At 36.0% G+C, this 18,137-nt stretch overlaps 1 protein-coding gene across 2 annotated transcripts in view; it reads left to right on the top strand.

Annotated features, from left to right (window-relative positions):
• Naxe (NAD(P)HX epimerase) overlaps window positions 1-16,292 on the top strand; it is a 105,290-nt gene extending 88,998 nt beyond the window's left edge. For both annotated transcript variants that reach the window (XM_085818491.1, XM_085818492.1), the window contains exons 3-4: window positions 4,515-4,773; window positions 15,785-16,292. In XM_085818491.1, coding sequence (XP_085674617.1) covers window positions 4,515-4,773; window positions 15,785-15,990 — 465 coding nt within the window. In that variant the 3' untranslated portion in view covers window positions 15,991-16,292. The remainder of the gene's footprint in view (window positions 1-4,514; window positions 4,774-15,784) is intronic.
• Window positions 16,293-18,137: the final 1,845 nt, after the last annotated feature.

An 18,137-nucleotide genomic window follows, 5' to 3' on the forward strand; every position in this document is an offset into this window, starting at 1 on the left:
AATTATACTCTGTTTTTATTACACGACATAAGTGTCGCCATCTAGGAAGAAATCTTAGAACTACGACCAAACTCAGGAAAATACAAATTGCCATCTGTTTGGATACTCAGCCAGCCACATAAGGTTTTTAACTAATTTATGCTGCAACATAGCCAACATAATATTTATATCATCCTAATCCCATTAGAAATAACTATTATTACATTCCATGATCCTTTTGCTTTACTTAAAAATAATTCACATCACCTAATAATAATGTATATTTTGGTTTTACTTTAAACTCCTTCCCCCCCCCCCGGCCAATGCCTGTCTTGCAAGTAGATGCACTTCCTTTTCAGATCCACCATTGGTCAAGACGGCCAGTAGCTCCACCCATCGCACCAAAGTACGACCGACCACCGAAGTCAAGCAGCATCAGGAAGCGGTCAGTACTTGGGAGGGTGACCCCCAGAGAAAACATCTTCAACTCAGATTAGCTCTCGCCATTAAGACGCTAGCACGCAGCATTTTGCATTTACACCACCGAACATTCGAACTAGCTCAACGGACGTGTCTGAAGACTCATAACTTGCAGCTTCACGAGATTTATTCATCTCAACTACGAACTGTTTAACGTTAGGGTAGAAAAAGATATGCCATTTTCGCACGAATTCAACACAGGATGAGTTTTTCATACCCGGGTGCCTGCACACAAGTGTTTCTAACACCTGAGTCTTACACAGTTCCTGCAGGAAAATATGTACGAAACAGTGAGTTGCGCTTTCATTTTGGGATGAATTTCAATTAGTTTGACGCATTCACTATTGAAAAAACGCGTTATCTTAACTCGTTACATGTTGACTGGTGAGACGACCATATTTGTACTGATGCTGCTTCTTTCTTCGCTGTTGTAGCACCATATTGCGACTGTTAATATTCTTTGAATCACAAGAATAATTCCTGCGAACTTTCAAATCAGTCGTACAACCTTTCAGAATTTTATTGCATATTTATAATTTTAATTTGGATCACCTCTATAAACTACTGTTTGACTGTTCGTGATATTTCTTTTCTCTCCCAAGTAGTTCTTATAAAATGCTGGTAAAATATATAAAATTTTTCCTTATAATTCTTTATGTGAATTTTATCTGTATGTATTTTCACGTAAAGAAAGGAAAAAGTAAACAAAATTCAGACATTGTTTTCTTTCAGCCAGTCTTAGCATTCAAAACGTGTGACATTTCATCTAATTATCAGTTAAGATTTAATTTGATTCTTTCCTTTTTGCCTTGTTTTTATTACATACTTGCTCATTCCAGAAGTTCATATAAATTTTACGGCAAACAGCATAGTGTAAATTGTGAGAAAGAATCGTAACCTCATAACTTTCACTAGTTGCTACTGATGTCTTTGTTTGCCTGTTAGAAAGGAGGTCGCTGATTAAATTAGTCATGAATGCTCCTGTCTTTCGGTAAATGTTTTCAGTAGTGTTTAGCTTGCCTAGTCTAGTTGATATAATAACTTCGAGTAGCATGACAAGTGTTGTAACCAGTTCTTTTTGTACGTTCAAGGAAACTTAAATTTTGTGTTGTATTATTTTGAGTAACTTACCAAATATGAAAATATAAAGGTAATATTTTAAATTTTGGTGTTCACTCGTTCCCATAGTCAGATAAGTAAAAGGCGATTACTCGAACATACAGTAAATGTAATGATTTAGGGTGAGTGGTTGATAGAAGTAAGTAATTAGGTAAATAATCATCTTTCAATTGAGCAAAGTTCTCGGAACAGGGAAGCCCAAAACCTATAGTTATAAATTAGTTAGTGAAATTTAATGATATTTCGTAATTAAAATGTTATTGTGTGATTGCATAATCAGGAATAAGTAATAAATGCATAAAAAAATTTAAGTAAAATTCATAGTTAAATACTAGAAAAAAATGGATGAAAAGGAGGTTTAATAAATATTTAATTAACCTTAAATTTTATTAACTTTTCTAAATTTGGCAGATTGTGGGATCATCTTAAGAATGGGACTTCAGTAATGACGAAAATTGAGGCAGTGAATTTCACTATACTACTGAGTGTTTTTTAAGATTTTTGGGAAATGGTCAAATGAAGTCTTAAACAACTGTTCCTAGAACAGTTCAATTTTATTCAGATTAAGTCTGAGGCCATTTTATTCTGTGGAAACATTCACTCACTGCTCTATCTTTGACCGGACACTGTGATAGATTAAACTACGTGGGGCGCTTTGACAATCAAAATCTCGGCAAGTTATTTCCTAATATTTTTTTTATTTTTCCAACTATCAGTTTTAATGCATTAGTTTTATTATCGAAAGCAAACATTAACAGTTATTAATGCTGCTATGCAGAATAAGATGTTATGTCATTTGAGTTAAAAAGATGTATAACGAAATGAAAATTTTAAGAAGTTTAATTTTTATAAATCAGAGGAAATTTAAATATTCACTCCCTTCTGTTTAAGGAGGAGGGTGGCAAAATATTTCAGGATACCTTCGAAACCTTATTTTCGCTTTTTCCTGTACCTTTTGGAGAAAATTTTATGCAACTTAATTGTAAGTTTTAACAAAATCTTTTGACTCATTGTCACCGCGTTTCTAAAAGCCATAAAGCCTACTCTATCTATCTGGTAATCGTCTGTGCATAGACGACCATTATCAAAGATCCTTTTGGAGGGCTCTAAGACTTCATCTCGACGTTGTTTAGCATTGATTTTGTCTTAAACGGAAAACATTCAGACGCGTAGTTTGATTCAATTTGGTGTTGTCCATGGTGTGATACCTCACTGAGCACAATGACCACATTTTTTGCGAAAACGTTCAAGTACCTGGTTGCTTTCAAATACAGTACGCCGAGAATTTCTTTCAAACTGCCTGACGACAATCGCTACGAAACTTTCAGGGGGGATCAAGTATGTGAACAAAACAGCAGGTGCAAACTATGCCGTTTTGAAGTTACCCTCAATCCTCGAACAGAATGTATAGAGTGTCGCACGTTTCCGCAGAATTTGTAAACACAAACTGGGAAATATGATGCATAACAAGATCGCTGTATGATGAGGCGATTTTTATAAGGTACCATGCGAGTCGTATGGCAGTGCATGAGTAACAGGAAACAGAGCACGCGCACCTTAGACTACTGACGAGTATAATATTGTGGAGTAATAAATACACTTCTGGCCATTAAAATTGCTACACCATGAAAGCGGAATGCAACAAACGTCAAATTTTCACGAAAGGGAAGATATATACTGGGGTATGTGAATGATTAGCATTCCAGCATATAGCACAAAGCAGCTATAAATAACGCCATTTACACTATGTATAAACGGAAAGATTTCAAAGCTGGTTTCTTATTTGGGCTTTGGTTGTTTGTGTAAAGGTTGTGTTACGCCTCGTGTAAGAAGGAGCAACTCCTACAGGCATAGGTGTCGGAATTAGACGTTAGCAGTTTCGTGGTCTATTGAGACTGCTGTTTGTCGTTCCTCGACATCTCTCCTCATGTCAGTCTGTATCCCATGACTATCAAACAAACGTGAAATCGATGGCCCCAGGTGGGCCATACTGAACTCCATGCAGGAACTCAGCGGCCGGTCCCGTGCCACTAACGCCCGAGAGGAGAGACATGTTGGCTTTTCAATCTTGTCGGAGCGTACAACTACGTTACGTACTCAGTCAGGAACCTGGCTTGTGTGCCGACAAGAACGACAGGTATAGGTACTGGTTGAAGCAAGATCGGCACCTGTGCATCCATCTAGGCATATTAGATATCGCTGGGTTTTGCTAACTGCTAAACTTCCTGAATATCCTGGGGGAGAGTGGTCAGAGGGAGACTTTTGCTAACTGCTAAGCTTCCTCAGCATCCTAGGGGAGAGCAGTCCATACCTTTTTCCCGTGCCCATGTTCCGGTGGAAGACTAAGTTTTTGAAAATTTGATGACCCTAAGTACCGTGGTTTTTTTTTCACAGTGCGAGGAATATATATTCATTTATACAGATTCTTTATTATTTAATCTCTTTAAAAGTAATACGAGGTGGTAATATTTCGTGGCAACAATTTGAAAAGTGATTCAGACATTTAAGGTGATACGCCGCCAAATCCCGTTTCGAGACTAATAGTCCTTTCGGGCTAATGCCATTTTGGGCTAATCCATAAAATTGGGCAAAATAATTGAAATCTTTGTCAAAGTTATATAGACTGTGACTAGAATGGGGCTTAAATTTTCTCCAGATGTATTTTTAATTTTAATGCTATTTGTTTATCAATACTTTTTACGTTTTACATACTGACTAGAAATAAATAATTTGGTTTAATACGAAGGTATTTTATTTACATGCAGTTCATTCTCATCATACTGAATTACAGGAAATATGACTTCCTAGTAAAATTCGAATGATATTAGTTTACGGATTTTCTTTCCTGATAGTTATTTTGCAACATTCACATTTCATCCCATTACAAAATATGAAATTTAATTTAGAACATTCACGTACTTGCAATTACTTTTCAGGGTTACGATCCGACTATCTATTATCCAAAAAGGACAAATAAGCCATTGTATGAAAATTTAACTGTGCAGTGCCAAGAAATGGATATTCCATTCCTGTCTTTCTTACCTGATGCAAAACTCATTGATGATTCTTATAATCTGGTTGTGGATGCTCTTTTTGGCTTTAGTTTCAAACCTCCAGTTCGTCCAGAATTTGAGGAGTGCATGAACAAAATAAAAAACGTTACTATTCCTATCTGTAGTGTTGATGTTCCATCAGGTAGGTATCCTTATTTCTTTTTATTTTAATGTTTGCCATCTGTAAATAATTTTTGACATGTTCAAAATTAGGCAAAAATTAGAAGGCATTTTGGACAAAAATTATATTAAACTCTTAATCTCTTTTTATTGAAGCAGTCCATCGGTCTGTGCCGTTCTTCATTGGGTTGGAAACATTGTATTGCGAAGTTTTCGTTCTTCTTTGTTAAATTGCTTCTGTTGAGGTCGGAGATTGATTGTTGCGAACAACTTCTATGTTGTTAACAACTCGTTTTGTCCATTTTTAATTTTAATCAGTGTGGAGTGTCAAGTAGAGAAAAATGAACACTTCCGACACATCTGTCACGCCTTCTGATGACTATCTTTTACGGTCTGTCTCTCTGACAACATTCAGGGACAAAAGTTTCATGATGAAGATTCTCCTAGCAAATGGTTAACAGATTTTTTCAACTCTGAACTACAACAGTTCTATAGGAGAGACACTGAATTCCTACCTGAACACTAGCAGGCGGTCATTGTAGATGGCTGAATAATTATCACTGAATAAAGGAGAGAATAATTATTGATTTATGACATAGCGTATCAAAGTCTTTTTATTAGTTCATTGTATTGTTTTGTTGTGTATTGTAGTGTATTTTATACTAATAAAATCATAGCATGCTAAAAACCGCAACCCAATGGTGAACGGCATGGTCTTCTGCGCCGACTCAATAGCAATATTAGTAGAAAAAGTAAACTGCGTATGAATTTTCCAAATCTTGAGTATTTTATTTTTGTAGTGAAACAAAAGGTACACAGAAAATTATCTTGCCTTTAATTACGAAATTACAGATTCTCATCTGTAATTTTTCCCCTTTAAAATGCTCCATTACATCATAACGCGAAATTCTTGGTAATTCGTATATACTCATTTCAAAGTAAAAGGTAAGTAGTTCAATATATTGGACACTGTCAGTTCTTTTCCTTGTAGTGTTGAATTTATTCGGGGTTTTTCACACTTATATTTCCCGGCTAGGAACTGAGTGGTTAGAGATTGTTAAATATTGGTAGTTCGAAGCAAGACATGTTTGGTTTTCATGATTTTACCCATGTGTAACTTGATTACGAGCCAGTTTTCCTAAGACAGCCCTCCACGGAGGTATTCTTCCTCTTAAGCAGGTAGAACCTAGTTGCTTTGGCATATTCAAATAACCTAATCACATTTACACTCTGATTCTTGGCTTTATGAACTAATTCGTATATAAGGATAATTCGTGAAGCGGAAAGTAAAATATCATAAACAATTTGAATTTCTCCTCCAGTATACACTCCTGGTCAAAACATAAGCAACGAAGGCAAAACATGGGATAAAACAAAAACTATTTAATGTATATGCCTTTAATTGACCTAAGAAGTTGGTGTGGCATTACTATACCACATAGCACACAATAAAGCGGAAGACATACAAAAGCACATGTATTACGACCATCACATCGCGAAAAACCAAATGGGTCGGAAGAATGTGCGATGGAAACATCACGTGTGCAATGGAAACATCGCGCTAATAACAGGTATGATATCCTCTAGCTAAAATGCATGACAACTTCGAGGCAAGCTGCCAATACTGTTATTTATCGCTTGTTGTGGCAGCAGCGCCCGTTCCTTTAGTAATGCATGCCGGAGCTCATGGAGGGTGCCTGGCGGCACATCGCGACCTGCTGTCCGTCGTCCCAACATGTCTCATACATGCTGTGTGGGATTCAGGTCCTGTGATCTAGTGGACCACGGCAGATATGGAATGGTTTCACTCTCCAGATAATTCCACACCACTTGAGCTCTTACCCGGGAGAGGGGGGGGGGGGTTATCGTCCACAAATTCCGCATCGGTACCCTTTGCAGCGATAAGAGGACGCACAAGAGGTTATAGAATTACCTCGCGATATCGAACGGCTGTGACGGAATCACGTAGAGGTCGGTGCGGTCGTTTGTTGCTATCCCAGCCTCCTCCTCTGTAATAGTCTCTTTAGACAACGTTTGGCGCCCAATTGCGTGTCCCTGGCTCTCGCGATATCATTGCCCTTCAGGAATCGTTCTGAATTTAAATTGAGACTCATCCGTAAAGGGTACGTGGTCCCACTGCTCTGCTGGTCAACTGTGTTCACGGGCCCAAATCAAACGCACTCAGGCATGCGATGGGGACAAAAAAAAAAAAAAAAAAAAAAAAAAGCAGGTCGTCGGGCTTACAGTTGGCCTTCATGCAGTCGACGAGACACAGTGTGAGGGAATATGGGCCATTCTGCAGCTTCATTGAGCTGCAACGCCGGCTGTTGTGCTGTTAGTGATCTAAGGCGTCTTGCACATAGCAACAGGAAGCGATTGTCTGCCGTTATGACAGTCCTTCGGCGTTCAGACACACGTCTTCTACAGGGGATTTGATTCCTCTGTTAACGATTCCACAACTTATTGATGACACTACGATGCACATTCAGCTCTCTCGCAACAGCAGATTGTCTTCCACCAGCTTGCAACATCCCGACAGCTCTTCAACTCATTTCATTGTGCAAATGCTCTCCGCTTTGGCCTACCCGGAATTATCACTGCTTGCGAACTGACGCATAGGTCTGTCATGCCCCTTTTAAGGCTTTGTGTTGTGATTGCGGGATTGCGTTTTTTGCTAATTTTGGTTACTTGTTTGCATTTAGCGATGCAACATCTACCTCATACCTCAACTGTATGTTTTAATTCCTCTTTTTACATTCGGACCGTTTCTTATGGCGTTTGTTGATTATTTTTCGAGCACAAGTGTAGTATTGCCATGGTATCAATATTCTATCAGATGATAATTTCTGCATTGGGGTGAATAACTTCGAGAAATCTTTAAACTTTTTTTTTTTTAAATTTATGATGCTTAATAATAACAACAGTTCACAGAGGCTTTAATGCCAAACTGCAAGATATCGCCATCTGTGATTGCCGATCTAAAATAAAATCAACAAATACTGCTTTAAATTTTTTTTACCAAACTATTCCCACTGACTGGGGAAAGTATTATAGCAACAAGAAGAAGGTTTCAGAGCAAATTCCAAGTCGCTGATGGTCCACAGCCGAATGCAATAAAAACATTGTACAAGAAATTTAATCGAACAGGTTATAGAGACTAGATTAATTGGAAAAGCCGAAGAGATGAAAAATAAGCAATCGCCTTACCGGAAATCGAATCACGGACCTCTGGAATACTGGCCCAGTGTGCAGACCACCACACCACGAAGGCACACCAAGAAGGTGTGAGAAATAGCTTATATACTCCCCCTTTTAAAGGGCAACTGGGATTTTTAGGCCCATATCACACGGCGTTTGTTTCACACGAACAACTGTTTCGGACAATTTTTCTGCCTGGTTTACTATTGAAAGACGCGCGACTTTTTTCTTCCTTTCCAAAAAAATTGCAATTTGTTCGTTTTCAACCAATCAGCTATCAGCTTCGAATGCTATCAGCTTGTTTGTAATGGGGAACCAGTTTTCCCTGCGTTAACCCAAAGCGATCTGTGTTGATTGGCTGTTGTGACTAAGCAGAAAAATTGTTCCAAACAGTTGTTCTTCCGAAGAAAACCGACGTGTGATAACAGCCTTAGGGGACCCAATCGCCAAATCCTGGATGGGGAGTAATCATCATCCACCACCCTTTTAGTTCTAGCGCCACTGTACAGACATTAGGATTTTTCGAAGCAGGCAAGATTTAAAATGAGCAACGCCTTCGCCGGGAATCGAACCACGACCTATGGAATACCGGCCCAGTGGGCAGACCACCACACCACGAAGCACGCCAAGAAGGTGGGAGAAATACCTTATAAACTTTAAAATAAAATATAAAGTCTATGTAGAAGTCAACATATAAATATATGTAAAAGACCATATGTAGAATGTTCATATGTAGAATATCCATACGTATAATGCCTATATGTAGTAAAATTAATAAAGTAATAAAATAAAAAATATAAAGTCTATATAGAAGTCCATGTTATGAAGAGAGTGAAAGAATATCCATATGTAGAAGTCCATATCTTGTAGTCTATATATGAAGAAGTCCATAGTTTAACAATATTGTTAATTAGATCAGAATTTCCTTGCTAAATCATTTTTATGGAGCTTTTAAATTTTCACAGTTGATAGATAAATAGTTTATGATATTTTTAAGTTTATTGCGAAGGAAGTTGCGTTGTAGTGTTTGACTGTGGGAGACACCAGTCGGCTATTGCAGAAGCGGTTGTGCAGGTCCATGAGGAAACAGTTGCACGCAACCTTAGAAATTCAGGCCGAAAAATTGCAGCCGCATGTCATTTGAGCAAAACGGCGGTGCATAGGGCAATGTGTGTCTGGCCTTGTTCCCGTACAAAATTCAAACACAACAATCGCTTCAGACCGTATCCTTAAAGTAAAGGATATCTGCAAATCAAATGCTGGAAATGATTGACTGTGGCGAAATTGACTTGAAATGTGTATGGTTTTCAGATGAAGCTCATTTCCATCTCGATGGATTCATCAATCAGCAAAACTGGTGAATTTAGGGAACTGAGAACCCTCGTGTGTGTGTTCCACAATCGCTTTATTCTCAAAAAGTGACTATATGGCAGACGTTTCCAGAAGAGGTATAATTGAATCCTTTTTTCCTACCTGATTCACTTCAGAACGAAATGTTCAAATTTTGCGGCCATTGATAATGTTTTGGTCGAATCATCCGCGACATCCTGGTTCATGGGCAAATAATGCGAGGCCTCACCAGATTGCTGCAGTTTTCAATTTCCTAGAGAAATAATTTGATAATCGTGTGTATGCTTTAAATTAAGGTCAGTTTACACCTGTCAGAGCGGCTCGGAGCGAGTCGCTCCTTACGATTACTTTGACAATGTAAACGCTTACTTCGACGGAGTAGAAACGTAGGGGAGATGAGTAAGCGCTTCCGTTTCTACTTTGAACCTGTTGAAAAATCTCTCCGGGCAGTTACTCCGAGCAGCGTTCGCAGGGACGTCGTGACAGTGAGTTCTATAATGCCAAGATTAAGCGATAGCCAAACCATGGCATTTTTTAATGCATACGCATCTTATGAAGTGTTTTATTTCTATAATTATGTGAGCTTATATTCATTTTTCTACAAGCATCCCTACATGAGGATGCAATAAATATATATTATAAACTACAAAAATAAAAATGGAATTATGAAAAAGATATGTAGATCTGTTTTATTGGGGATATTTAAATTTCTTGCTTTGTATAAAAACATTCTGGGCTATAATTCGTTACAATTCAGCTTGGATGTGAAACATATTCAGCTTGGATGTGAAACATATTCAGCTTGGATGTATGAGTGCAAGTACTGAAGGTGTATTAAGGTTTATACAAATTATGCTAGATGAATTCTAATCTTCTTAAACTATCCGTTTTAGCATTTTAAAAGTAAAGTATAATCAGTATATTTAACCATTATTAATTTTGTTGATATCACTTTGTGTGTTGTCCAGAAACACAATTTCAGTAGGATCCAAAAGTAACAATTTGCTATAAATATCTTCCTGTTGGAACTATGTCATAATATATATTCTTTTACCTGTGGTAATATATGTAATGCTCCCAAGTTTTTTGCTGCTTCTTATTTATTTCAGATTTTCTGAATAATTAGGTAGATATTATACAGTTTACTTCTGTCGTGTTAATGGTAGCTTTGAATAAATATTCCATGTGTTAATTTTGCATTCTTCTCTAGAAATAACACAGTTCCAGTCAGAACTCTGCATAATTAATTCATGTACAGAGAGCTACTGATTCTGTGGATTCTGGATGAATAAATATATTCTTTCTATTAATAAATAATAAAACACATTATTACTTGGCTTACATTATATACATTACATTATTACTTACATTGTTTTGTAAATGATTAATTAGGTGTAAATAAACAGCTGTATACAGTAGAAAAACTTTGTTAATTTGAATTTCAGTAACCACAGTTGACTAAACTTCTCTCAAACTGAGTTTCTTTTAAATTCTTGTATCTGATATGCAATAACGTTTTTGTAACTTTGGACATTCTCGTCCAAAATTCATTTAATAGTTCATTTGATACTCCTAATTCATTGCGGCAAGCTACCCAATGACGTACCCATTTTTTTTTCTTCTTTTTTTTTCCCTTCCCAAGAGCAGAAATTAATTCGTTTGAAACTGCTTCGCAGACTTCAAGCACTCCAGCCTAAGAACATCTATGTATGTTCAATGCATATTCTTTCCTGCAGCTGCGACGTCGGTATCCATTTCGTAAACAAACGGAGGCGAGTTGTCAGTCCACTCTGATTGGTGTAAACAATCTATCAGAGTACAGGTCCGTTCACTCGGTTCGAAACGCCCTGACGAGCGGCTCGCTACGAGCTCCTTTGACAGATGTAAACTGGCCTCATGCTTTACAGGAAAGAGTGACCACAATATTCACCAAACTTGAATCCGTGCTATTTCTCCCTTTGGAGTCACTTGAAGGATGTGTACGGTAAAAATTCGTGAACACTCGAGAAATTTGATGAAATAATCAGTGACGAACATGCAGCCACTCCATTGGCCACTCTACAGAAAATGTGTACTAACTTTGTCCTCTGATTACGGCATGTGTTTGCTGCTAATGGCGGGTATTTCGAAAATACTGTAATGTAATTTCCAATTATTTTTCGTTGATTTACGGATGTACTATCTACAGCGCCATCTGTGGGAGGAAATGTTATGTCACTTGAATCTGCCGCAAAAATTATTTTTTACCTTAATCATTTTCCTGTTATACAGGTTTGAAAACCGACAGTCTATTTTAGGACACCCGATATGTATAGTATGTAATGAAAGCACAAATTTTGGAAGCACTGCTTTGGGAGTTTAAATGAAGAGCTCTTTCATTTTATCCATTCATTAAACGATTGAGATTAGTTGACATAAATGTTCCATTGAGGTTAGTAGCACATAATCCATTCCTCTACGACCAATAGAGATAATAAAAGCACAAGGAAAAGCCGGAACAGTGTCGATGCGTGCTTAGATCCATATTGAAGATGAATTTTGATTACGTTTGATGAATAACGTTAACTTGGTCATGTCTAAGGAACTTGGCAGTTGAGGCAGTTTAATTCCATTTTTATTTGCAGTTGATATTTGTGGCCACAATCACTTGGCACTCTCGTCGTGCCTTTCCTCAGAGGATTCACATTTTTGATATTGTTGAGACAGAAAGCAAGCCAGCGAAATTATATCTTAGCACAGTAGAGAGCAAAGCTGAAATGCATAGTTATGCAAGATGGAAGCATGCGAAGAGAAAAGTTTTGGTTTGCAATTTGGTTATTGGTTAAGAGGCTTCTGCATTAAGGGTTACGTAAGATCGCATGATTAATTTGAATGACGCAGTTTAGACTTAAGCGCTATTTTTAGGACAGATAGATGAAGTTTCCAAATGAAATAGGAAATAATAGAGGTTATAGTGAATTAAATTTAGAAGTTTGCTTTACATATTTTTTATCTTACATATATATATATAAGTTTAAAAAACATTATTATTTAAATTTCAGTCAAAAGTCTTTAATCCGGACGCTTCGGGACTTCGGCGATTCCGGATTATCGGTTTTTCCGGATTATAGATCATCGATTTAAATCTCCTAAGATGGCATGCAGAAATTATAAAATTAAAAATATGAAATCGTCATTTATGAAATAAAGAGCAATTATGATCTAAAGGGTATCAAAATTTACAAAAAAAAAAGCTTAATATTTATTTGTTTACTTTATTAAACATTTCTTTCAACGCGCGCATGCGTAAAGCATACATTACGCATAGTCGAAATTAGAAAATTGCAACGAGAAAACTATTCGATGTGTATTCGTGATATTTATAATGACGAGGAATTTGATTTAAATCATATCAAAGACGGAATACATCGAGATGAAATATTACATTTAGTAAAGAATTATAAGCAGAATAAAATAAAAACATCTGCCCTGAAGATAAGGATAGTGCTGACAGATGAACCTCCAGTTCATTGTACGCCGCGACGTCCCCCCCCGCAAAGCAGCGTGAAATTGATAAACAGATTTCGGAATGGTTAGAGAAACAAAGGATATGCATTTATCCATTTTTTGCAGCAATTCCACTTTTTGTTTGATCGACATCGAAACATGCTTCGCTTTGTAAATCCTTTGGCAGCTCCAGAATCGGAAATTCTTTTTGACATGACCGAAAGTTAAAGTTTACTTTTATAAAATTGCTCTAACAGTCTTTAAAAAATAATAAGGCGGTCCAATTAGAAGTTTAAGGAACAGCACAATCTGCAACATCAACTGAAATAGATAATTTTAGCTTAGCTTATACCGTGCGTTTACATTAAACGCGCATGCGTAAAAGTATTATGCGCATGCGTAAAAGTATTATGCGCATGCGTAAAAGTATTATGCGCATGCGTAAAGGTATTATGTTCAATGCGCTGAAAGTCCGGATTATAGATCATTCCAGATTACGGACGTCCGGATTAAAGACTTTTGACTATATATACAAACATGTATGTAAAATATGAAATGTAAAAGACAATTAGTAACTTCATTGGCAATAAAACTTTTAATTCCTAATTTTAGTTTAAATACAACCCTTGTGAAAGACTCTAATGCGTCACTTCTGCAGTGATCCCCACTGCTGTAAGTTATTGCCCTGTCGCTATTCAGGATTCAAATAAAGCATTCCCAAGCATTCCCAACTCATTTTTAGGCCCTGCTGCTAAATACTTTCTCTTCCTTCTCCTGCTCTCTGCATGCAACATGTAATTAAGTGGTTTAAAGTAACACGCCGAATAAGGATTATTGGAGAAGTCAAACTACAAGAATAAGCGTTATATTTGTAAATTTTTCGGAACTAGTTTGGATAGTTTAACTACAGAACCAACTTCCTCAGCTACCTAAGTGCAAATAAACAAGATAAGATTTGATGATAAGATAAGAATGGCTGGACAGTTAAGCTACTGGCGCCATCTACTGATGAAACAAGAAAACTAATACATAATTTCCTTAAAGGCTGAAGGTAAAGATGAATTGGAATTAGGGTTGTTAACTAGAACAGAAAGATTTCCTTAAATGTGACACTCTTCTAGAAAATCTAATTCAACAATGGGAGGTTTTTTTTAAAATTATTTTGGCTGCGGAAAAAAGGAAAATGTGATTTTCGGACCAAGGATGCTCGACAACCGAGGACCTCTGCGTTTTCTTTTTCCTAACATGTGCCTCATGTTCTTTAGCGAAAAATCTGAAGGCTGTCTTAGTTTGGCTAATGTAAATTAAACCACATTGGCAAGGAACTCTGTAATTACCCCAGGAATTCATATCCGGAATGGGGTCCTTAAGTATGGAACTGGGAATTTTAATAATAGCAGAATAAACAAACCGAAAGTTAAATTTCTGTAAAAAAAGTGTAATTTTATAGGTAATTGATGGAAAGAAAGGAATGACAACAGAATTCTTATATTCTCCTAAAACAAGAGTGTGCCTTTTGGTGTGTTGAAGTGAGAATTTTTTAACTGCTTGATTAATAATGTTGGGTGAAAAGCCTTTGTCAATAGCTACTGCTTTTAAATAACTTAGTTCTTGATCAAGAGCTAGTTTGGTGGAGCAAACTTGAAATGAATGGAAAACATAGGAGTAAAATAAAGCTAACTTTTGTTTAGTCGAATGACATAATTTGAAGTGTGGTGGAGGGCAAACTGAAGGTTTACGGTAAACCGTAGTACTGAAGTTGGATGTGTTACATGTGACCAAAATGTCGAGGAACGGAAGAGAATTGGATGTTTCAAGTAGCAGTCTCAAGTATGAATAGCAGGAACAGTGGAATTCGTTATTGAAAGAACTTTATTTAAATCATCTTTATTACCGTCAAACAGAGCAAAATTATCGTCTACGTAGCGGAATTCTGTAGGTTCTGTAGTTAAACCATCGAGACTAGTCCTGCAAAATTTACAAATATAACGTTGATTCTTGTTATTTGTCTTCTCCAATAATGTAATTAAGTGCTTTGCAGTTTTCATTTAGCAGTGGGTTTCTTTAGAGCATAGTAAATGTTTTCATTTGTTTCGTGGAAAAATTAATATTCCAAATTCAGGATAATTCTTATAGTGTTGAGAGAAAACGTTTCAAGAACAAACTTATATTTTAGAAATTTTCAAATGAAATTCTAAATTTAATTTACAGATATATCATAGTTTGTTCTAATATTTCTAAATTACATATATGTGTGATTTTAATGTATTCAGAAATTAGAAAGTTCATAGATCAAATGATGGGGCATAGTGAAAAACCTAAACCTATGTCCTTGAACCCATTCATTTGCTTTCATTTACGTATAGTACAAAATTAATCTTCCTTTGCTATAACACTCTTAAGGATTTTTCTCAAAAGGCTTATCTATCGCCAATCTTTTTTCTCCTTAAAAAGGAGAGAATAGGTAAGATATAAAATATGAAAGACAAATTACTAACAAAATCATTAATTTAATAGAAAATAAATCTTTTAATTCTTAATTTTAATTTAAACACAACCTCTTTGAAAGACTTTGTAATGCGTCATTTCTTCTGCAGTAATCAGCAGTGCTGTAAACTCCTGCCCAATCGGTGTTTAGGATTTCAACAAAGCATTTCGAGCTCATTCGCAAGCCCTGCTGCATAATACCTTCACTTCTTTCGCTGCTCTCGCCACTCAAACATGCAATTCACCACTCTACAGTTTTTGTTTGTTGTAATAATGTGATTTGCGCTTACAGAATTGTGGGGGCGCATATATTACCCCTAGTGTTTTACCATTCAAGAAGGAATGTGCTTCTAAAGAATTGTTTTGTCCAGAAATGAAATGTTTACTCTTCTAACTTCAAGAAGATATCAATATTAATGCTGCTTTGAATTTATTATTTTGTTTTTATATGATCAGATATTTCTAATTTATATTTCTCTTTCATTGAATTTTTTTTTTTTTTTTTAATCTAGGTTGGGATGTTGAAAGAGGCGGTGAGGATGGTATACAACCAGAGTTCCTTATATCGCTTACTGCACCTAAGATGTGCAGCAAATTTTTTAAAGGAAAGTATCATTGGCTTGGAGGACGCTTTGTGCCTTATAGTTTAGCAGCCAAATATGAACTTAATCTTCCCACTTACCCTGGAACTGAGTGCTGTGTTCGCTTATTATCTTGAATAGAATGTTTTAAATATTTCTTGTGGATTCGGATTTTTGTTAGAAATTTTTACTTTAAAAAAGTGTTTTCAGTTTAAGAATTAGAATCTTGATATGTTAATATTTATTTGAAAGTAACTTCTCAGAATAATCTTGATCAAGTAAATGCAACATTTTTACCAGCATTGGATAGATTTATTTGAGAAAGTTAAAATTTCTATTGTTGTTTTGTACTATAAATATTTTTGTCTTTTCTGCCTGAAAATCTTATCTCTTGTTATTAAATTGTACTAAACAATAAATTTGTATTTTCATTTGCTTCTTTTTTAGTTTTAAACTTTGCTGTATTAAATGTTCAAAAAAAGCTTAATGATTATAAATCTGCTATTTAATTTAATTTTCAAGATGTAATCAAAACAGAATTTGATTCTCTAAATTTAATATTTTGATATAACCATTTTCTATCTTTTACAAAAGAATTATTGAAAAGTAATCCAAGTTCGTAGATACTATTTATGAATTTAAATAACTGTGAAATATTTTAAAGAGATGAAACTGTAAAAATTTTAAATATTGTATCTCTCACTCTGTTTTTATACGTTCACTTAAAGCATGTTTACTTTAAAAAAAATATGTTAGCTATTATAACTTTTCGAAGTAATTTGGAAATTATATCATATATTAAACTTAGAAAGAATTTTAATTAGGAATACCAGCAACTTTTATCAAGAAATTACTGAACTTAGTAATAAAAGATTTAAATTGAATAAATTACAGATATATATAAAAATATGCTCTCTAAGTTAATGTTGTAACCAATGCTAAATGCTGTAATTATTTATGTTAATTAAATATAATTGAATACAAACTTACGCTTTCGTGCATACGTTAGCGCCGAAAATATGCCAATTCGGTGATTGACAATGTGGTGCGCAGTGGACGCATGTTGGAATTCTGTCTGTAGTGTTGTTTAAAGTGAATGTGGTTTCTCAGAGTAATCAGTATTCGTTGGAATTCTGTCTGTAGTGTTGTTTAAAGTGAATGTGGTTTCTCAGAGTAATCAGTATTCACTAATTATGGCTCAAAGACATCATTTAAGTGAAGATCAAAAATGGCGAATAATTTGTAGAATCAAGGGAGTTCACACACATGGAGGTTGCCCGAGATTTGAATATGCCTCAAAGAGTCATATCAAGAGTCTGAAACCGCTTTTTAATCACTAGATTAGTTGATAAGCAGCCTGAACAAGGGTGACCAAGTGCATCAGAAGACCATTTTCTGTCGCTGTCGGGTTTCTTCGAGCCTCGCGGTTTCTATTGCAAGAGATTTGATTTTAAACCTTCAAGCTGCCACAGGAATACGAATTAGCCTCTTTCTGCTGCATGAAGGCTTAACGAGTTTGCACTGTGCGCGAGAAAACCAATGGTTTGTGTCTCACTCACTCCAGCTTCCAGATTCGCCCGTTTAAACTGGTGCCATCATCATGTTCAGTGCAGCCAAAACAACTGGACTCGAGTATTGTTTACTAAATAGTCCAGATTATAGGCTGAAGAGTGGTTCTAGATGGCATATCGTTCAAGGAAGCTCGTAACCGCTGAGCATATGTCGTTGTTTCAGAATACTTGGAAACAGATGATATCACTCGAATGGATTGGACACCTTACTCACCTGACTTGAACCCAATTCAGCATGTGTGGGAAGCCTTAGGACGCCGAATTTCCTGCACTCTAAATTCCTCTCCGGACCCTCTAGGAACTATTTTTAGAAGAGTGGCGTGCAGTTCCGCAGGAAACCTAACTATTGGCAAAGTCACTTCATAGACTTTACCAATGGTAAGTCTGTAAAAATAAATTAGTAAAAAAATTTTAAAAAAAAGATTAGTAATTTTTCATTTGTACTTTATTACAGAAAAATCTACACACCTTAAACTACTTTTTGACACATTCACCATGCAAATTAAGGCATGTATCATATCTTAATACAGTCAAAAGTCATTAATCCGGACGTCCATAATCGGGAATGATCTATAAACCGGCCCTCAAAGCTACATTCTGCGCATGCGTAAACGCATAATTCCTTTTGTGTGTGCGCATAATATTTTTACGCATGCGCATATGCGTTTACGAATGCGCATAATATGTTTACGCATACGCGTTTAATGTGTATA

Source organism: Stegodyphus dumicola, chromosome 6 (genome assembly GCF_044657685.1).
Source record: "Stegodyphus dumicola isolate Sdum_Otavi_A_Nest chromosome 6, ASM4465768v1".
NCBI lineage: Eukaryota > Metazoa > Arthropoda > Arachnida > Araneae > Eresidae > Stegodyphus > Stegodyphus dumicola.